The sequence below is a fragment of the Malaclemys terrapin genome, chromosome 2 (assembly GCF_027887155.1).
Source record: "Malaclemys terrapin pileata isolate rMalTer1 chromosome 2, rMalTer1.hap1, whole genome shotgun sequence".
In the NCBI taxonomy this organism is placed as follows: domain Eukaryota; kingdom Metazoa; phylum Chordata; order Testudines; family Emydidae; genus Malaclemys; species Malaclemys terrapin.
Window position 1 is genome coordinate 49,179,599 of NC_071506.1, and position 23,816 is coordinate 49,203,414.

The 23,816-nt window shown below is 39.0% G+C and overlaps 1 protein-coding gene across 12 annotated transcripts in view; it reads right to left on the reverse strand.

Moving 5' to 3' along the window:
* Positions 1-23,816, reverse strand: part of RALYL (RALY RNA binding protein like) — a 574,454-nt gene that overhangs the window by 272,248 nt on the left and 278,390 nt on the right. For all 12 annotated transcript variants that reach the window (XM_054018798.1, XM_054018800.1, XM_054018790.1 and 9 more), the window contains one exon: positions 20,381-20,659. In XM_054018798.1, the coding sequence (XP_053874773.1) occupies positions 20,381-20,636 (256 nt within the window). In that variant the 5' untranslated portion in view covers positions 20,637-20,659. The remainder of the gene's footprint in view (positions 1-20,380; positions 20,660-23,816) is intronic.

Sequence of the window (23,816 nt, forward strand, 5' to 3'; positions counted from 1 at the left end):
GGCTTGTCTTCACGAGGGGGATAAGTAGACCTAAGTTACGCTACTCCAGTTACATGAATAACGTAGTGTCGATGGGAGACACTCTCCAGTTGACTTCCTTTACTCTTCTTGGAGAGCTGGAGGACTGGGGTTGACCAGAGAGTGTTCTGCCATTGATTTAGAAAATCTTCACTAGACCTGCTAAATCAATCCCTGCTGCATCAAGTGCAGCACTGTCAATCTCCCTGTAGTGAAGACCAGCCCTCAGCAATCTCACTAAATACTGGCACATTCTTCAGGAGGGACAGCAGTATTCCTGGTACAAAAGGATCAAATGGTGTAGACGTGTCCAACAAGTGTGGATATGGAGCCAATAAGACATCATCATTTGATGATTCCAGTGCTGTCTTTGACCCTACACTTGCCTGAAACCCAGCAGAGAAGGGACAAGGATAACGACACTATCTAGATACAGTTAGAGGAAACTCCTGGAAAGCTTTTCAATTAGTTTTCTCAGGAATGGGAGGTTACATACCAGGTAGTAGTTACGCAGGTCAGTTACATCAGATGCTTTAAGTACTGGCTGTTGATTATCTGCTAGCAGGTGACCCAGATGCTTGTGAATCTTTTCCCCAGTTGGCAGGGCAGATGGTAGTTTGACAGGATTTGTGAAGCTAAGATTCACATCACTGAATCCCACCTTTTTTTATTGTAACTACTGCCATAAAGCATCAATTACAGAAAACACTTTTAAGTCAAAGTATTTGTTGATACTCAGTTTACAAAAAGAAATCTGAGGAACAGCTTAAATATTTGAGGCTGTCATAGGCATCTGAAATCTCCTGAATGATTTTCTCCCCTTAAAATAAGAAACCATTACCAATGAGGAGGAGGAAGGAAAGATTCTTTATGATGGCTCTTGATGAATGATATCCAGTAGCAAAACCATAAAATACTACTTCATGAATTGCAAGAGAGGGGCAGGTTTTCTTTTCCCTTCTTTATTATTATTGATTTTCTGTGAAAAGTACATCTTTCACAAACTCAGTTGCTGCACTGAGTAACATTATTGACGATGAAATTCCTCAATATTCATATTTACATGTCATTGTATGTTATGCCTTTTAGCTGTGTGTTGTACAAACTGTTATAACAGGAAGTAAGTAGGGGTGAAGAAGAGGTGAAGAGACAGATTGAGGTAGAACAATCTCTATTTTTCAAGGTTTATCTGAGCTACAATTTTTAATATGTTCTTTTATCCCTCTTCAAAATAACTATTTCTGTCATCTGTCCCAGCAGTGCATGCTACAAGCATACATGGCCCTGTTTCTGCTGTTCTACATCAGTGCCCACGGAAGAAATATGTCTTTTCTCTCTGGTTGATTGGGGAGTGCTTTGAAGGTGATGATTCAGCCATGGAGGCATAAGGGCAATGCAATGACAATAGTTGGTGGCTAATAAAAACATGGCTAAACCGGATTAGATTAAAAAAAAAATCTGAGCGAGTTTATAGTCATAAGGGGAATCTCTATAGAACTGCCCTTTATATGTGAGAACAAGTATTAATAAGCAATACAGAAGATACTGAACATTAAGTAGTATGGCAAAAAGGTTTGCTGAATATGCTTTGCACAGCAGAGATCCAGAAAGACCCAAAACTACACGTATTCCCCCAATGAACATTTAAAATTAATTACTACTTTTTACCATGTATATTTTACATTTAATGAAGAGGACTGAAGGATGATGTACTGTATACCTAAAGGGCCACATAAGTGCCATTTGTGTAATGCACCGTAAGGATTTAAGACCTTTGAGATGGAAAGTAAAGAGGGAGGAAAAGAGGGAATCTTAAATATTAAATCAGGTCAGATTTCTTCCCCTAGTTTGATGACCGCACTTTGCAGGTTGGTGTGAATGGGATGGCACAATAGTCTTTCACTTCTCTTCTTACTTTTTTCCCCCAGAGACAGAATGCTCCCTTCTTACCCAGACTGCTAATGTAGGCTGTACAGGAAAGGGGAGGATCTTTGCATACTCCATCTTCCCTGCATGCCTGCTCAAGGACTGGTCTGTATCTCCACAAATTTCTACTCCAGACAAAGGATAGTGGGGAGGGCTTTGAGTTATAACAGAGAATTCTTTCCCAGGTGCCTGGCCAGTGGGTCTTACCCACATGCTCAGAGTCTAACTGATCACCATATTTGGGGTCAGGAAGGAATTTTATCTCAGGTCAGACTGGCAGAGACCCTGGTTTTTTTTTTTGTTTTTTGTTTTTTTTGCCTTTCTCTGCAGCATAGGGTACAGGTCACTTGCAGGGTTAAACTAGTGTAAATGGTGACTTCTCTGTAACTTTAAGTCTTTAAATCATGATTTGAGGACTTCAATAACTCAACCAGAGGTTAGGCATCTATTACAGGAGTGTGTGGGTGAAGTTCTGTCGCCTGAAATGTGCAGGAGGTCAGACTACATGATCATGATGGTCCCTTTTGACCTTAAAATCTATGAGTCTAAGAGAATCTGTCTAAGCTGAACATCTGTTTCCACCAGGTTCCACTTAATTGAAACAGAGGGTACAGTTTCACGTAATTCAAGAAATGCATTCTATTTAGACACAATCAGCTCTTAATTGGGTCCTATTTGTCTCTACCACATGCACCAACTGCAATATCTGGTGAATATTTTTCCATTTTATTTCCTTTCTTTACATAAACAGATATAGCATCTCTGTTCGTTAACCAAAAGGGAGAAAAACATTAGATTGTTTGGACCACCTGAGTCATGCTTGGAATACTTGATCATTTGGGAGCTGATAGTGGAACCCTTAGTCTCAAATGTGAGTAAGCAATCCACATAACCAGACTCCTGGAATACAAAAAAGACAAGACCGTGCTAAATCTAACTCATGGTAAAGTCAATGGGACTAGTCATAGCACAGATTAGTCCTCAAGGTGAGTCAGGGTGGCCCTATGGTTTAGTGCATAATTTAGCCATTATCAAAAGGCTGACCTTCTGGAAATCCATCTCAGAGCAGGCACATCCTGATTCTGAGAATACCTACTAGAGAATACCTGATATAAATCACTTGCAGATCTGCACAGCTCTACCAGCTACAGGTTTTCAAATGCTCCTGTGTGTCTGTAGGGAACAGGAAGGAGGGAGCAGAAAGAGCCCAGAAGTTCAGGGAGGATCTATTGTCTCCTCCATCACTGGTTCAGCTCCTCTCTACCCACTCCTCCTAGCAACTCCAGGCCTGTCAAAGGGGGAGAGGGGGGAAGGTGAAAATCCGCAGAGCTGCTTCCTGACAGAGACAACTTAAAAACCTCCACAGCTGTGGGAGAAGCACAGATATGCCAGGGACAAGATGTGGGGCTGGGATAGGTGCAGAGTGGATGTGGGGACGGGGCAGATATCAGAACTAGGGGAAGCAGAAAATAAAGGTTTGGGGTTGTGGGTGCAGAACGGATTTGAGACAGGGATGCAGCATTTATATGTGAGCAGGAGGAATGTCAACTGATCTGGGGCTGATAGGGCCAGCATGAATTGACATGAGGCTGGTAGGTGCATAATTAATTGGTGTTGGGAAATTAAAGGTGCATAATAAATTGATGGGGTGGGGCTGCAAAACAGCTATGGTGCAAGAGTGTTATGCAAATTCAAAGTCTAAAGGGATTTTTTGGTCACAAGATATTGGCAGGTATTTGCTTGTTCTGAAAAACAAATTCCCCTCCCTGCTATGTCCTGACTAGAACTGGGTGAACAATGGAAAATTTGCGTGTCTTAAAATGCTATTTACCCAGCTTTATAAACTGGGCAAATCATTTAGATAGATTGAGATAACACATTAAAGAATTAGTTGAAAAATATAGTGAAATTTGTCAGATAAATTATTTGATTAACATTGTTTAACTAAACTCCCATTCTGATATTCTGGGATGTCCATCATGTGAAAAGAAATTACATGGTGCCCACGTGGGAAATAGCATATCAAGGTAACATGAGAAGGACCATAATTGCTACACTCTGATATATGAGACAGAGAAAGAATCCTGGCTGCAACTACTAAATATGAGGGTAATAAAATCCTAATATTTTCTAACCTGACCTGACCTAAGCCCAGACACATAGTGAAGAACTGGTGGGAATTAAACAATCATTTATACAGGAAATTGTAGAGCAACTATTCTTTAACCTGGCATGTTGTGCAGGCTTTTATAAAGGCAATACATTTGGAGGAAAACTGGATGTGGAATCTGCTACTAATATACTCAGAAAACTTAAAGTAGAGAATAGGTACAGAAGTACTATCTGAGACACCAATAAACAGTGATCTGAACTAGAACACTGTATTTTCTATAAAGAAATTCATTCTGGCCCTTTGCACCAGGATTTATTTCACCAAAGAGCGAATGTTTATGGCATTAAGATGGCATTGAATTAATGACAATATTGTTCTATTTTTAAAAAGGCAAAGCTAAGCCAGAAACCTGGCATAACTATGAATCTCTGGGTCTGAGATAGAAGAGTATATCATTAAAGAGACATCATGGGCAGAAATGATTGGGTGAGGTTCTTTTGTCAGTTATGCAGGTCATTAAACTAGGTGATCATAATGGTCCCTTCATATCTTAAGAAAAAATCTTTGAAAAACATACAAGAGCAAGAGAGTGATTTAACTGACATTTTTGCCTGATTTCAAATTCTTATAAATCTTGTTAGTATCTATGTGAATCTTTCATGGTGAACTGAAATCACAGCCAAAAGGGGTTTACTGTTATGAGCTGTAACAAGCCAGTATATTGGCTTCTGCATCACTCTTTCACTTCACTCTAAATTCCACTGAAACAACATATACAGTAGAGGGCTGAATTAGGCCAGGTTTGCCCCCATGTGGATATTGCTAATATAATTTTTAAAGGTGCTGACATAAGACACTTGTATAAAATTTGCAGATTTAATTGTTATCAATATAATACTGAAGTCACTTGTCACCTTAATGGGATTAATTACCTTTATTTTGTTCTTAATTTGTTATATTGCTTCTGCAACAACTTAGTGAAAAGAAAACCAATCAGGACTTTCTAAAAAAGCCAATTTTCTATAACACCATACACAGTTCATTTCGTGTTCTGATACTTCCTCTTAATGCTCATGCCCTTATTATAAAAAGAAATTAAATATCTGTCACAAAAGTAATATTAATTTGTTAGATTATATCTTTTAAAAACAGTACAGCTATGCACAGAATGATGTGAACATTCTCAAATACACTGGTGTAAACTGAACACCTCCACTGATTTTAATGGAGTTACTTTGAATTTATCTGTGTGAACTGGAAGCAGAATTTAGTTATCTGGATACATCATAAAGTATCAGCAAAGAGACAGGTATTACCAGTATCTACTGTGTTAGCATTCGTATCTGTCAAGTAAGCAACCTCAAATACTACCAACAGCTTAAGAAAAAAGGGAGAACTAATTCCTATTTCACAGGCCAATTCTGCAATTGGGTCCATATGGCAGACTCCTGTGCTTGTCTCACTGACGGAGATTGGAGATTGGAGTTTGAAACTGTGGCGGGCAGAGCACTGATACATGCTCAAAGTAAACTCAAATTTCAAGATCAGAATTTTTTCCTCCATTGTGCTTGTATTACTTTGGCTACATTAGTAAAATATCAAGCTTTTTTATTCTTCTGTGATGATTTTGGGGATCAGTCTGTACAACAGATATTATGAATCTATTGCTATGAAAACTGCTGTATCATGAATGACCCTCATACGTATCCACCATGGACTGACTGGATTGTGTCACATCCCTGCCAGACTAGACAATGGTGGGTCTTTGGACCTCAGTGCTCACCTATTCAGGGGAAAGTACCCTGGACAACGAGTTTGCTCAAGCTCAGGGGAGATTCTGCCTCCTCCAGTCTTGAGGGAGTGGGGAAGTAGAAAGTTACCAAAGCAGAACAAAGAGACAGGTAGCCAAAGCAAAAAGTTATGAGAGGACTTGCAGTGGGGAGACCCACAAAGAGTTTGGGCAGGAGGAAGGAAGTTCAGAGTAGCTGAGCCAGGGAGAAGGTTCCAAGTTCCAGGACACAAGCTATGCACTACAACAAAAGGATGCTGAACGGCCTCTGATGATAATCCAGTCAGAGTCTTCAGCTGTTTTCAAAAGATCAAACAGAGGGAAGTTGGATGAGGTGTGTGTATTGTGGGTGGAGGGAGGGGACCCCACCTACCTTAACACAGATGTTCCCCCAAGGCCTCCCAAGGGAAGGGTGAGCTTAATTGAGGGGCATTTATTTATGTTTAGAATGTTTGTTCTTCTTGTATATTTCATGATTAACTGAAAAGAAATAGTATTGTAGAACATTATGCAAGGTGTCTGTGTCATACATATATTACACTCAGCACATGCCCCTTGAAGAAGTAAACCAGAAAGCTCACACCTTTGGGTGGAGTTCTGAGAGATGGTGTGTTTAAGCTACCAGAGAACCTGAGGGGCAGCACTAGTTCTAGGGACTGGGCAGTGGACTACATGTTTTAAACTCTCAGAAGGGGGCCCAGATAGAGGATGTGCACCCCCAAGAGGGTGCCTAGGAACCCCAAGACAGAGACATGGCCTGGGCTCTGTTCAGACTCTAGGAACTTAAAACACATGGCATCCAGCAGCTGAATCTCCTCACGGGAATCTGGTGAGCCACCAGCAAGGGAAATCCAACCAAATTGGTGACATCCTCGTTCTCCAGATTATCTTTCCACCTTCAAAATTCTTGCATAATTCTTTTGTCATCAACAATTGATATTAGATTACAGTTAAGGTTACATAAGCAGCAGAAGAATTAAGTAAAGCAGTTAAGTTTCATGTATTTTCTAGCTTTCTCTATTCACTTTTTACTCCTCCCTTTCTTGTCACCTTGTCATTCCACATCTACTTCACTTTAGGGGCGTAGCCACGGGTTGGCTGGATGGGCCGCAACCCACCCACTTAGCATCCAGGTCCACCCAAATCTGAGCAGGGATGTAGTGCTGCCACAGCTGCCTGGAGTGTCACTGCACTTGGGCACTTGAAATCCAGGACGGTGTATGTGCCCACCTTTCAGAAAGCTGCACTCCGGCAGCTCTGCCTTGCCATTTTCTGAGCTGCCTTGAGTGCGTGCCCAGCTTGGCAGGTGAAACCCTGAGTCTGGAGGTGTTAGGGGAGAAGCTGAGCTAGCACAGTCTGTCATTGCTCATCCCCCTGAAAGTCGGGGCCCACCCAAATTTCCACTCCTAGCTACGCCACTGCTTAACTTACTTGCTATATAAAAAAGAAAGAGATCATGTAGCATCTAGACAAAATTAAACAAGGACAAAAGGATATTTTGCTCATTCCAGTGCCTCTAGTGCATACATTCTGCAGGAAGGTTTTATCCAAGTGAATATACCATGATCTGAACACCCTACTGGACTCTGTCTGGTCCATTTCACATTTGTCTTGCTCCCCTTTCCTCTCTCATCTAATTTTAAATGTTCTATGGATGGTGTCAAACTACCGTTAATCGACAGTATCCAAATCCCTGAAATGTTGACAGAGAAGGAAGCTAGGGTAACCAGCTTTCACTCTTTTAGGCACTGAAAACAGAACATTAACAAGGACATTATGAAATAGGTGGTAGCCATAATTTTATTTTGTCTGAGATTTTTACTATCTCAGCTGATGAATTTTATAGGCTCTTATAAATTTGTAAAGCAATTTAACACTTTTTGCTAATATCACACAGTACAGTGGTTTCCAATGAATGCCAATGAACTTTTACTGGACTAAATGTATTAATAGTGTATAGTGGTGTTGGAAGTTCACTACCAAGGTAACTCAGTATGGATATATTGTGTGTCATCCAGATTTACAGCGGGTTGCTTGGAGTACTGTTGGTAGTTGTACCCAGCCATATAAAGTGATGACACTCCCTGATGATTAATATCACTGGTCTGTCCTTTCACAGAATTCATGGTGAACAACTGTCTGGTCCTGCAAACACTTCAGCATGCATAACTTTTCTCTTGTGATCACTGACATCAAAGAGACTTTGTGCAACAAACTATAAACAGATTCCGATCGGCTTCTAATGGGCTTTGAATCAGGCCCTGAATATGTCTCTCTCTATTTGTATTCTTTCCCACATGGTGTACAATTTCAGAGGGAACAGCCATGAAATTACAATAAATTATGACGTTTCAAATTTCTGAACTGTGCACTATGCCAATTAACTGAACGTGAATCATTGCTGAGATGTACCCTTCATAAGCTTCTAACAAAACATTCCTGCCTACAAGCGTATCAGGTTTTAGTCTACTTCCCACACCATCCTGTAGTGATTCATTGATTTAACATTTTATCATAAGACTACAGCACTTATTATGTAATTTCTAAAAATACTCCAAGAAACTTCCCTGAGTCTCAGCAGCCTGCAGCTTGGTTTTCTTTTGTAGCCTCTCTGGAACATTTCCTGGACACTCAGATTCTCAGTCTGTTATCACCTTTATGGAAATGGAGACCTGCAGACTGCCTGCCTTAGACCTCCAGGTTCAGCACTGATCCTCAAGATTCCCCAGTATCTTAAAATACCCTCTCCCTGAACACCACCCAAAGGTGTGAGCTTCTTGTTCCCCTCTTCAAGGGGCTGTGTGTAGGTGTAGCATATAAAACATACAGACACTCTGCTGTATGTATTGCTCTTTAATCACACAATAAATACTCAGATCTATACCAAAATAAACACTATATGTGTTTCCCTGCCTCCATTTCTTCACCACTCAAAGCCATTCTTTGGGCTGGAGTCAGGTCCTTCATACCTAATAAAATTTCAGTGTAAGGGTCACAATTTAGTTTCATCATATATATTGTTTTAAATATCAAGAGAGCATTCAATAGATTCAGAGGGTCCTGTGGCACCTTTGAGACTAACAGATTCAATAGATTGTTAGAACTTTAATATATTGTGAGTGTCATTTGTGTTGAGAAGCTCCAGAAAAGCACTTACTTCACAAATTTCAATAAAAAATTTGGATTTGTATGAAAAATGACATTTCAGATTTGAATAAACCATTTATCAATAATAATAATTAATAATAAAATTCACTCCTCCAGCTCGCATGTCTGAGAAAGACCTAAAACCTGGTTCTGGTCTTACACACACTGGTGTAAATCAAGAATAACTCCTCTGCAGACAATGAGTTTACACTGGTTTAAGTGAAGTTAGAATCAGGCCCATCCAGTTTGGGTATATTCAAAATTTAAGTAGGTAAAATAAAACTCAAAATTTTGCACAATGAAATGCTGCTCCCTACCTCATTAGGGGATAGCATGAAAAAATGTTTGGAGATGATTAATCATTTAAGGGTAAATTCTCCCCAATTTACACCCTGTGCAACCTTAATGAAGTCTATGGGGCTGATCAGGATGTAAGTCAGGGAAGAATTTGGCATTCAGATACTGTAAGCTCTGTTCAAAGAAGGAAACAATTCAAAGTAGTCAAGGAATAAACTGGCTACTTGGAATAGTACATGACATAACTTTTCTCCAATCAAGCTCTAACAATACATTCAGAATTGTATAATATCACATTTCCATAGCATTTGATTTGCAGCACTCTTAAGATAGAATAATAATCATGTCATTCACTGGGGCTACTACAGTACAACATCAGAATAGTAAAGAGCCTAAGAAAATTCTGTAAAGCCCCTTCAGACACTGTGAATGAATCAGGGCAAGTGACACTGACAAATGCATTTCATCTTTAGTTAATAGGTTATCAAAATGGTGGAATACACAGCCCCACATTTCCAAAATAATGCATATGGTCCCTAACTGTGGTTCCAATTAAAAATCAACAGGAGTTGCTCATCTAAAAATGCACAGAGTTGTTTAAAAATATGACCCCAAAAGTCAGGCTTTTTTAAAGAAGTACTCTGTTTTGATTACAAGAGTCTTAAACAATTTCTTCTGAGCAATTTGGCATATTTATATTTAGCCATATAGTGTATCCTCTTCCACTAGGACCTTCTTCTCAGAACTCATGCTTTTGCATCACAATGTAACCCTCAGCATTACATGCTCCAGGCCTGACTTCATACACTCTATCAATACTAGCATTTAAGGTTGACTCCTCCCTATCTAGTCACTCACTCTGTCTCTCTGCTTGTGGCTTCTCCTCAGCCCTTACTCTTCATCTTTAGAGTTCAACAGAGTGGAATTTTCAGTCCCCTCCTCATTTAAACTTAGTTTATTACATAAATTCTGATCTATTGAACAATACCTCATCATCACTTTTCCTCCTCTTTGTGTTTTACCCATACAAATGCATGGCTTTATCTCAGCTTGGTTCAGTTGAATGTTTCCCTTGCACAACAGGTGCATCTCTTAAAACAGTTGCTTCTCTATTTCTTTCCTCATCTTATACCCTTTGTTTGCCTCCAGTTGTGTTTAAAACAAAAAAACAAAAACCTTTGGCATCATCTTTGGCCATGAATGTCTCTCCTCATTCTATACATACAAATCTGCTTATCAATATTTTCTGTATACATCATTATGTTGATTCTACATCTGATGAATACCTCATCCATTCCCCCTTGATTGGACTATTGTAGCTTCCTTTTATACAACTTCCCCAGATCTCCAGATTCTTGCCTGCTCAGAATGCTGATGCTTTCCTCTTGATAACACGACAAATCATTCCCACCTTCAAAAAATACCATTCTAGCAACTCATTCACTTTAGGACCCATTTATAAATTGCCCTTATGTTTAAAGCCATGGCCCTAGAATCTTTGCCCAGCCCCATTTTCATATTCAGGCACAGGCATATAATTGCATGTACTCTAGGCATGGAATTATTTGATGTGCACTTCTTGTCACTTTATTTGCACATTTAGCTAACGAGGTGTGCTATTTATCTATCTATGTGCCAACACAAACAGATGATTTCCATGTCCCCAGCAAGTATTTGAGTAAGTTGGGCATGTTCAGTTATTAGCTAATTAAAAGCTTTAAAAAGCTGCCCCATAATGGACTTTCACTTTAAGTGGGATCAGCATTTTTAATACTAAAGGAATTTTCAAACGATTTCTGAGATCATTAATAGGATGTGAAAGGTTAATCCCATCCCATTACCTTGCATAGCTCTGGAATAGACCCTTTGATTATTGGCTTCATTTGTGGCTCTTTACCTCCAATGCTATAAATTAGTTTCATGGGCTATTGGAACAAACTCCAGAAATAAGAAAGACAGAAAAATATAGCACAAAACTCCATAAATGCTTTGAAAAGTCTCTTTAAATATACGTCAGAAGTTCAACCTCCTGGTACCCTTTCTCCTCAAACATAAGATCTGATTCTGCTCTCTTACCTATTTTACACCAGTTTAATTCCATGGACATCAATGAATTTACTCCTGACTTAAACCAGTGTAAGTGAGAGAAGAATCAGGCCCACAGGTTTTAAAACACCACATAAATTCCAAAAGCACCACATCATCCCTGATCCCTAAGATGTGTGCAGGAGAGCGAAGGGGCTAAAGGCACAAAAAGCCCTCAACATTTGCACTCCAAAGACAATCACAGTCCTTGCTATATTCTTGCTAAATATGTTTCCAAGTCTCAACCTAATAAATTACTGTAGTCCATCACTATCTCAATGAGCTCTCTTTCCTATGTTGATTTTATGGGCCAGATCTTCAACTGGTGTAAACTGATGTGTCCAAGTTATTCTTAAAGATTTTGGCTGGAAGGGGGACTTTCATTACTGCTGAATCCATTCCAACTCCCTATTTCCTATTAAAAGACAGATTGAATTCCCAAAACAGAAAACCCATAACCATTGTTTTATGCAGAAAATACACCAAAATTGTACATTTTTCATTTCAGAGAAACTTTCAGTTTCCATAAATATTTTCCCCCAAACCACATTGTAATTCCTTCAGCCAAGAGTTACTGCTTTTGGAATATAATGGGTCTGCTTCCTTCAGTCCAATTCCTCACTTGCTAAGCTTTATGATCAGGAAAAGTAACATTCCATTTCATACAACTCGAGTGTGAAGAACATTTTTTTCTTCTATATTTTGAGTGCCAGAAGTGCTGCTCCTTGAAACACAGAACAGACCCCTTGACTGAAATTTAAGGCAAGACAACTGAGCCTTTAAAAAACATGTACAAATAAAATTGCCTCTGTCTATTGAATTCAAAGGCCTGGAAAGCTCCAGCGTTACAGCCTCTGATGGTATTCTCCTCTCAACAAGTTCTGCCTATCACCTCACACATATTCGCCCCTGATGGTGGGAGAACCTTTGATGCTATAGCTGCCATCTGGAACAGTTTCCTGTGTCCCTCCACCTCATCAACTCTCCACCATTCACTTTTTCATAATTTACATTACTTCCTCTTCAAAAAAGCCTTTCTAGGTAAGAATGATGTGTCAGTTCATGGGGTGTCAGCTCACAACACTGACATCATACCCACTTCTTCCCCTAAATCCTACCAACAAAAAAAAAAAAGGGGGGCAGGAAAATAATCCCTAAAATTAAGGTTCAAAATAAAAAAAAAATAGCACCCTACTCCAAACAGAATTTTGTCCTAAAAGAGGATGAAGTTCTAGAGACTCCATGAAGTCCACTAAGGATTTTGCTATTGATTTTACATGGAAGGCACTCAGCTACTATGGTGATGGCAGCCGTATAAAACACATGAGATTTAAAAACAAAGACAAACCAATAACCATTTCTATAAATATATTTTCCTCCTTCCCTATACCTTTTAATTTCTCTTCTGCACTGATGTTATTTAACTCTTTAAACTATTAAATAAATACAGTGTTTTGAGATGAAATTTGTATGAAATTTGCAGTTGTATTGGATACTCTCCCTTCAGTGGATAAAGGCCATCAAATAGAAAACCCACGTGGAGCTGGCTAGAAGGTAGTAAAGTAAATCCTGTTTATGTTTTTCTTTTTAAAAAGATCATGTGGTTTTCCAAGTTTCTGTATTAGTATTTAGAGAGAGAGCGAGAGAGAGAGAATGCATACTGTATCAAATAAAGTTTCTGTAAGCTAGTTGCTAGGTAATACTAGCTAATACTAGCAACAACAACAAATTGGGCTTGATTCAGGAAATTTTCAACAAAGTAGCTAGCCACACAATGAGTCAATATCCTTGACATCTCACAGTTCTCATGGTTTATGTGGTGCAGCAAGCTATGAATAATTCTCTTGTTTCGGGCCCTTAAGCATTGGTAGTTTTACTTAGCAGTTGAGCTCTGCTGATGCTGACTAGCAGCTTTAAAAATCTGTTTGGCTGAAGGCAGTGGGTGATGTTCAGCAATCCCCCCCCCCCCCGCCCCTTCCCCTGCACCCAAATGGAAGCAGGAACCTGTGCTGGAATATGTGGAAATTAAATAGTTTATTAATATGCCTCATTAAAATATATATTGAAATTCTAAAATGTTCCCAGATATTCATTAGACACAAGCAATCTCTGAGGTTTCACTGAGGCTGTCACTCTCCATAGTTTAGACTGATTTTATCATGGGTCAAAAAAAAGAAGAAAAAAAAAGGCTTTACTGATTTAAACTGAACCAAAATGTGAGACAATATCTCCTAGTTAATGCCTTCCTCACAAATTACTGCCAGTGTTTATAACATGATCATGCAGATTTCCTAATTTAGGGCCCAATCTTGTACACCCGCGAAACTATTACTGAATTAAATGGGTGATAGATAGGTAAGAGTGGCAGGATCAGGACCACAGTAGAATCATAAACTCTGGTGCTGAATTTGATAGTGCACATGCAAACTGCTTCACTGAATGCTATCAGTTGCAGAACTGAGGCCAAAAGTAGGACATTGATTGACCAGTAATTCACTTCTGGATTTCCTTTCTGAATCTACCACTGAGCTAAATGCCTTTCTGATTTAAAAAACAAAAAAGCGTTATCCATTGCATTACTTACTTGTAAGTTTCTAAGGCCATGCAACCCATTTTGCATAAATGAGAGTTAATGTCTCTGCTGCAGAAGTGGAGAAGTAACTTTTATAAACACTTGTGACATTACTAATGTTGTCTAGGACACACAGGCAGCAGTAGATAATTGATTCACTTGGAAGATTACTGGCTCTACAAGCATGGTTAAGAGTCTCTCACTTTTGTGACAGGTTTCAGAGTAACAGCCGTGTTAGTCTGTATCCGCAAAAAGAAGAACAGGAGTACTTGTGGCACCTTAGAGACTAACAAATTTATTAGAGCATAAGCTTTCGTGGACTACAGCCCACTTCTTCGGATGCATATAGAATGGAACATATAGAATGGAATGTTCCATTCTATATGCATCCGAAGAAGTGGGCTGTAGTCCACGAAAGCTTATGCTCTAATAAATTTGTTAGTCTCTAAGGTGCCACAAGTACTCCTGTTCTTCTTTTCACTTTTGTGAGGCATTAAAAACACAAGATACCAAAGATCTATTTTGAGCAGAGACACAAGAAGAGAATGGATAAACAGTTCTATTGTCACATCAATTCAATTTACAACAAAGGTGTATGTCAAAGGCTTTCTAAAGGTACTCTTTATTATCTGCTCTACTCTTTGGATGTTTTCTACTGCATTGCCATGATTTAGAAAGCCCCTGAAGGGCTTCTGTACTTCTGAAGAGGGTGTGCAATAGAGTATGTTGTCCAAAATAATTATCTGTAACCACCACCTTACCTGAGGCTATATGTCAGTCTGTGTTCACTAGGTACTCAGAGACTGCATCTAATTTGGACCTAAAGGCGGATGCACGTGAATAATACTTACAGAACCGAAGCAGGATTGAAGCCATAATGGAACTAATTTATTAGTTAAAGAGGAAATCAATCAAAGAAGCTGTAGCTCTTACTCTTAACAAATATAAGCTTTTCGTATCGTATGTCTTAGCAATTTTTTTGTTGTAGCATCCAGTAATGAATGTTCACAAAGACATTTGAAAAACATTATTTTAGTCATATATAAGCTTGGAAATTATTAGAAATTTATTGGGAAGTGTCAGTAAACATTGATTTCACTGGACACACACAAACCAACAAAAATATATATTTCCAGCAATAATGAAAATTTACAGATAGGCAAAGAAAGAAAAATGCTGCTTGTGAACTTAAGGAGTCCAAATGCAGTGATTTAGATTTTTGAATATGGCTTGTTTACAAATGGACTAGTGAATTAATAGTAAAAACAGGTATGATTTGTTGTTTTAAGAATATTTACTTTGTATATTTTGATGTGATGTTAAAAATGTGTGTTAACAGCTTGTTAAGTTTTTTGAGTCTCCACTTTGACTGTCATTACATAATTGTCTGACCCTCCCCCACAGTTTTCTGCCACTGTGAAAATGTAAATCAATAAAAAGCTTGACGATTAATATACATATTATCTGTCAAAACTATAAAATCTGAACTCTGCCAAGCCCAGTCATGTACGTAACATTTTTGCTCTCCATACCAATAAGGAGGTGTTCTCTGAGTCTGATCCTGTAAATCAGGAGTAACTACTGGCAGAGTTACTGGCAGTGTAGGAATAATGTGATGCAGTGAAAAATCAGACCTTATCATTCAAACCTCCTTCCACCACCCCCAAAATACACTATGATGTAGGAACTGCCATGATAACTCTACCTGCCTTAAAAATGAAATTTACCCCTCCACACACCCCATTTAAGGCCTGATTGTGGGGCTGAAGTGGCCATTACATGAGGTAGCAAGCTTTGCACTGGCCTTCTGCACTGGGATGAATATATCACCAGTTAAAAGACAGAGGAACAGATTGCCTCTGCCCTTGCATGGGTGTGCAAGTGTGGGAGAAAGAAGTAAGGAAAGAATGGAAATCAGCACACAGTTGTGGCCCATATGACATCCTCAGGTAGTATTGGATGCAGCCCACATAACACATATGCAACCCACAATGGTAAATAGGTTGAGGACCACTGCTCTAGCACATAAGGAGAGCTCACATGTCAGGGCAGTGTGCTCCTCACTCTTGAGCCCACTAGCTCAAGGAGGGCCAGGTAAATGCTCCAACTCCTTCACATTCCCTATGGAGCAAATGGAGGAGTTCCTGTGCTATCCCATGTGCAATTTTTATTAGTGACCTGGAACAAATCATAAAGTCATCATTGATGAAGTCTGCAGATGACACAAACATTAGGGTAGTGATAAAGAACGAAGAGGACAGGGCACTGATTTAGAGTGATGTGGATTGCTTGGTAAAATGGGTACAAGCAAACAATGTTTTAATGTGTGTTTTAATATATCTAAATGTAAATGTACAGAAAGAAAGCCATGCTTGTGGGATGGGGGGCTATGCTGGGAAGCAGAGACTCTGAAAAAGATTTTGTGGTTGTGGTGGATAATCAGCTGATCATGAGCTCCATATATGATGCTGTGGCCAAAAGAGCTACTGCGATCCTAGGATGCAAAAATAGGGGAATCTTGAGGAGGAACAGAGAGGTTATTTTTTGTATTTGGCACTGGTGTGACTACTGCTGGAATACTCTGATCAGTTCTGGTACCCAGAATTCAAGAAGAATGATAAATTAGAGACGGTTCAGAAAAAAGCCACAAGAACGATTAGAAAACTTGCCTTATAGTGACAGACTCAAGGAGCTCAATCTTTTTAGCTTAACAAAAGAAGGCTACGGGGTGACTTGACTGCACTCTATAAGGATCTACATGGGGAACAAATATTTAATAACGGGTCTTCAATCTAGCAGAGAAAGGTATAACATGATCCAGTGGCTAGAAATTGAAGCTACACAAATTCAGATTGGAAATAAGTTGTATTTTTTTTGACAGTGAGGGTAATTAACCATTGGAACAATTTACCAAGAGTTATGGTGGATTCTCCATCACTGGCAATTTTTAAATTGAGATTGGGTGTTTTTCTATAAAATATGCTCTAGGAATTATACTGGGGAACTTCTATGGCCTGTGTTCTATAGGTAGCCAGACTAGATGGCCACGATCCCTTCTGGCCTTGGAATCTATAAATCAATTAATCCTTTTTCTTCCCATCTTATCCACGTTGGCTTTCATGATAACATCTTCCTTTTTCTCCTGCCACCCTTCTGGATGCTTATATAGCATCTCTTTGGGTGTATCCTCCTCCTCTGAATTCAAATCCTATGCTTCTTGCTGTAAAAATTTCTGGGTAGTATGTGTTTCTTTCCACCCTTCCAGAATTTCATTTAGACCACTATCTCTAATCTTGATTATTGTAACCCCCTCTTTGCCACCAATTTTGCTCCCTCCAGTCAATGAAAAATATTGTCCCCCCCAAATTATCTTCCTCCCCTATCAACCTCACCACATCACCTTCTCTTTGAATCACTCCATTGATTCCACCTTCTCTATCATATCAAATTTAAGCTTCATGTGATGGCCTAGAAAACCCTACATATCTTTTCCCTACTCAACTTAGCCAAACTCATATCTTACATTCCCACCCTGTTCCTGTCCTCTCCACTACACCAATGATGTCACCTTTGTTGCTCTGTTTATCCACTTGTCCCACAAACATTTCCGCAATATCTTGCATGTTGAGGAACATGATTAAATGATTGTGTTTCCTGCTGTTGCAGGAAGCTGGAGGCAATGACTGAGAAGGTCCTTTCCACTCCTATAACCTATGGCACCTCCTATTCATGGAATATCTTTCCTGACATGGTCCTCAAGGCTACTACTGCCTCCATATTCAAATGGCTCCAAGAGACCCACTTCTACTGACACATAAAAGAAATTAACTATCAAATTATGGTTAGACTGTGATGATTGAAACTATCTACAATCCAGAAAACCCATCATGCTATTAATACATTTTATTATATAGAATGGAGTTTGACCAATTTATTTTTCCTACATCCCTTTCACCTGCCCTTTGTCCATCTTCCAGACTGTGCGCTTTTCAGGACAGGAAATTTCCCTTCTTATGAGAGTGCCCAGCACATAAGGGACATTACCAGAAACAGACAAAAAAGAGAAGCAGCAATGATGGCAGTGATATTGGACCATTGAGTTAGGTACTATTTCAAAAAAATCTGTGTATGGGTAGATAGGTAAGGAGCTGCATGCAGTATACTTACTGCACAAATATTACAGATTCAAGATCCAGGCTCTAAAGCTGCCACCTCACTGTTGCCCAAACAGGTTTCGTAGCTAAGCACTCATGGCAACAAACTTCTGTTCACTACAAGCCCATGGCTTTTTGTCATGCTTTATTTACATACAACCATCTGATTCTCTTTCTTCTCTGCTTTTCTCTCATCTTTTTCATATAAAATAAACAAAAAAATCAAATTGGATTTTATATCAGCTGTTTCCCCTACTTCTTTTGGAGACTACTTATATCAATCATACAGTATAAAGTTGCTGCAAACCAGTTGGTCTATACAATAGCTGCCAATGATCATATCATAAAAGGTCAGTTCTACAAATATTCAGCAAAGTAGCTACCAAAGGCTTAAGAAATTTGTGATGAATTACTCATCCTGCCAACTAACCATTCTCCAGAGTATCTTACAACTCCTTCAAGTTTATGTGTTGCAGCAGGCTATAGGTAATTTCTGCTGAATCAGGCCATTGGTGGTTTCATTTACTTGGGTGTTATTTAATTGTCACTCTTTTAAAGTAGTTTATAGCTTTTAAAAATTTTTTCAAGTGCTAAGTCTTTCAAGTCTTATGTTTTGTGTCAACAGCTAAGAAGCACTGAGATTTCAAACCGAATTAGCAGGAATGCACAAAGGATATATGTAGACTACTAAAAGTAGGCAAAGTTAAGTCAAAGTTAGCCCAGTAATCACTGTAGCTACCCTTGACATTTTCCTAGCCTAGATATACTCACTATAGATTCAGCAAAACAACTATGAAGTTCTAATTAAAGCTCTCCAGATCCAGCCAAAATATCCTGTAATATTTTCCAGTTTTCCCAAACTTCTCATAAACTGCATGGCTGAGTGCTCCGAGTGATTTTTATTGAGAGGCATTTTACCTAAAGCAGTTAACTTTGATGGATGGAGAACAGCTTCCATGAGAAATATCAAGACTCTATATAAGAATGTGTAAAAACACAAGCAAATAAAAATCCATATCTGTTTAGATTCAGTTCAAAGGAGCCAAATTCTTTTTTCCCCCCAGATAAGCAAATGCAGTACTGACTGATGTTAAGTGGAATTGCGCACCTCTGCATGAGGGAACAACTTTAGCCTAAGTTTTCAATATAGCATCTCTCTAGACATGTGACTTGGCACCATTTAAACAATGAATGTAGTTCATCCTCTTGCTTCTGCTATCTAAGATCTGATATGCTACTGAAGTATGAACTGGGCACAGCTTTAGAATCAGCCTGATAAATGCAGTTTCTAAGCATGTGCTAAGACTTAGTTGTGAAAGTCAAATATTAAAACCATTTGTTGATATTTAACAGCCCAAAATGTATCTTGTGTGGCTATTGCCAGCATAGAAGCAGCAAATATACACAGATGGCATGATTCTGGTCCTGGGGTTCAGTGCGGCATATTTCCAACCTGGTTCCTGAAAAAAAGGAAGACCTTCCACAGATATAATGCGTGTGTGGGGCTCCTGGCAATTTCAAGAGGCATCGCCATGTGAAAAGTTGGGAGGGATAGCTGGGGAAAAGCTGCTCTACAGACTAACACGGCTGCTACTCTGAAATCTGTACAGCCTGCTTCCCTAGGAAGTCTCACCTTCTTTCATGCAGCATTAAGTTCTGACCTGTGAAAGCTATTGTTTTGGGGGTTGGCTGCAGGAAAGGAGTGCATAGCCACCATGTTGTCCATCCATGTGGGGATGAAAGTGAGCTGGAAATCATTTCAAAGGGACCTTATGGAGGAATTGTTTGTCCAGGCAGATACATCAGATCTGCTGGACTGGGGACAGGATATCCCACTGAACCACTTGTATATCTGGTTATTAGCTCACACACTGCATCTTGCAAACACGTATTAATTTTGCTTGCATGCATAATCCTACTGACTTCAACAGGATGACTGTGAGTCAAGTTAAGCATGTGCATAACAGTTGGTAAGAGTGGGGCCTGTTTTCATTATTTACTTATTAACTGAGATGTAATGACTATAAATATTCAGAAAAAAAGTATTTAACCACACCGTACTTAATAGCATTCAACAGCCATCTTATTAAACCTAGCTGATATTTAAAAACACTTTCCCCAGTTCAGTTTCCTAGAGCTATGACTGAAACAAAGAAACAAATGAAACGCAACCAAAACCAGCATTCAGCACTGAAGATAGTTAATAAACAGGGGAAAGAGAAGAGAAATTAACACAACCAAACAATTTCTCCCATTAAAAATAGCCTATAAACACTTACCGAGTGGTTGTCCTGCAATGATCCTAGCATTCTCTCCTGCCACCGCAGCCCTCGCATGCCTCTCACTCATATACTGTACAAATGCATAACCTTTGTGCACTGAGCAGCCAACTATTTTTCCGTACTTTGCAAAGATTGCCTCTATGTCACCTTTTTTGACAATGGCTGTGTTCAGATTGCCAATGAAGACTCTGGAGTTGATTGACTTGGGGTCATTCTTATTGGTAACATTGCTGGTCTGTGTTTTGCCGGTCATGATTGGCTCACTTTGCTTTAACCCTTAAACAAAGAAGAGAAAGAAAACACAGTTACCACTGGCTTCAAAGAGTTTTTCAGTGATAATAACTCACTTAGGCTAAATCAAAATTCATCAGTATTCTATTTTCTAAAAATGCTTAGCAATAAAACTGGCACTGTGAGTTTTTAAATATTATCAAGAAGTCAATTTTAAATCTTTCATTTTTATGGATTTAAATATAACCATAAATCTGGTAATCTAATGCTCTGATGTTCATCAGTGGAGCTCTACTGTAATGGTATGTGGATTTGGGCTTTGAAATTCAGCATTGACTTGCTAAATACCTAGGTATCTAGAGCTGCAAAGAAAGAGAATGAACCATTATCTTGTCTTAATGAAATGAACATTCAAGGCTAGGTAGAGAACAAACTCTAACAATGAAAGACTTCTCTGCCTTTGTTTTGTAAGTGTCAGCCATTGACCATTAAATATCCCATTGAATACCATTGACCATTGTGAGGAGCACAGAGCAGGCTATGTACAGCTCATGCAGTTTCTTACCATAATCAATATGTTTTATTAGAAACTAACATTTTTTTAATGCAGAGAAAGTACAAATGGCTAATTCACCTAGAATGACAAAGTATGAAAACAGACCATCTTTATGGAATAAAAACAGTGTGTTTTTTTCTGAAGAGGCAATAAACCAAATTCAGCCTTGGTGTAATGTTACTGGAATCAGTAGAGTTACACTAGGAAAGGATTTGGCTTCAGATTGTAGCTTTATGCCCTTATTTTTACAAATCACATAGCTACCTGGGGCAGCATCAATATATTGCATTCTCGGTGCCATCAAAACAGCAGCTGTGACTTCCTGTGCTTATGCAGCCCTATGCTTATAAATAAGATCCACCTAACTTTAATAATATTTCATAACCAAGAGGCTAATAAGTATGATATGCAAATCATACATGCCTGAAGCTTCCTTTCCTTGCATTTACACCTGCTACCACTTAAATGGAGGTAGAATGAGTATTCCATATGGCTGCTGGAATTTCTCCAGCTACACTAAGCAATACATGGTCAAAAACATCCATATACATTAAACACAAATTTTAATAAATATGAGGTCATCCATATAGTAATTAAGTACATACCATCTCTTGCAACTACTTTGTTATTGCTCTGCTTTAATTTAGTCATATTTTAGTTCAGATCATATCACAATAGCAGCTCAAGCAAGGCATACTGTGAGAAGGTACTCCAGCCAGGGCCTGCTCCAGGCACCAGCTCAGCAAGCAGGTGTTTGGGGCGGCCAAGAGGAAGGGGCGGCTCGTCGGGGTCTTTGGCGACAATTCAGCAGCGGGTTCCTCAGTCTATCTCGGAGGACCTGCCGCCGAAGTGCCACCGAAGAAGAAAGCGGCGCGGTGGAGCTACCGCTGAAGTGCCGCCGATCACAATCGCGGCTTCTTTTTTTTTTCTTCCACCTCTTGGGGCGGCAAAAACTCTAGAGCCGGCCCTGACTCCAGCTAAAAACTGCTTACAGTTAAAGTACTGTTCGTTTCTCAAGATTAAAAGGAATACTGATCTCCATTCTGGACTGCTAAAGACTGACAGTAACTAGCACAAGTATAATTTTTTTTAATCAATAGCTATCATATATTAAATTAGAGCTTGAAGAAAGGAAACCATTGTTATTGAACTCAGTACAATTCCTAGAGCACAAAAACATCCTCATCAAAAGAACCATTACTATGACTAGCACTATTTTTGGCACTCTTAGCAGGAACTGATTCAGTCTCATTCACCAGATGTTGTTTTAAAGATTCTAAGGCCAGAAGGGACCATTGTGATTATCTAGTCTGACATCTTGCATTACAGATGCCACAGAATTCCCCACCCCCTCCCAAAAAAATCCCTAAAGCATATATTTTAGAAGAACATCCAATCTTGATTTTAAACTTGCCAGTCATGGAGAATCTACCGCAACCCTTGGTAAATTGTTCCAAAGGTTAATTACCTTCATGGTGTGATCATGGTTGAGGCAAGCTAGCAAGCTTGAGCTTTCAAAGCCAAGGAAAACAAAGTACTTGATTTATCAAAAGAACACACACACACAATATAGATAATCAGTCAGGCAACTTTCACCAGCAATAAACATATTTAATAATACAACATTCAAAGAATTTATAATTAGACAAAAGACTATTATTTATTATAACTACCTCAATTCCAAATGGATCCTTGCCTGAAGGCACAGAAACAGAACACACAACTTTCAGCCTACAAAAGCCAATGAAGTAGCCTTCACCAAAGAAGCCTTCGCTTCATTGCATGGCAAGATTAGTATCAAAGTAACCACCCTTCCCTCCACACTGCAGCATCCAAACCCAGCAATCCAAGTTGGAGTGGTGGTGTGGAATGGTGGCTCTGTAAGATCAGCTAAGAGATCTGTGATAACCCCATTAAGTTTGCAGTAACTAACTACAATGATTTTGGTAAAGCCACTTGGAGACAGTATGGCCCAGTGGATAGGGTAACGGCTTGCCTCCTCTCCTCACTTACTGTATGGACTTGGACAGTCACTTAATCTCTCTTGTACTCAGGTTTCCCTTTCATACTTTGTTTAGATTATAAGGTTTTCAGAGCAGGACGTTTTTCTCATTATGTTTATACAGTACCTAGCACAATGGTGTATGATCTGGGTTGAGGTCTCTAGGCACTTCCATCATGTAAATACAATAAACTGGCAGTAAAAAGGATAAAAATTAAAAAGAAAACAGAAGTTATATTATGGCTATAGCCATTAAAAATATATTATGTTCTAACTCCCCCTTGTTGTTTTGCCATTTGACATGTGAGTTTTGGAGCATTCATTTGTTATTGGAGAAAAAAAATCCGTTTTCATTTTTGCACCCAATTTTGCTCTGCAATAGTTTAAATAGAGTTTGAATAGGACAGTGTATCTTTCTGTCCTGTAACCAGAATTTGCATTGCAAAGTACACGGTTTTGTGTCAAAAAGAAACGTGTTTGTTTGGTAGGTTCTCTCATATTCAAACAAACAGTCAATAAAATGTGTTACTGAAATTCAAAGAGTAAGAATAATATTAACATTTGTGTAATTGAGATTGGATTGCCTTGTTGGGCTATGTATAATAAAACTGTGCATATTTCACGAAATCAAAGACACACAAGAT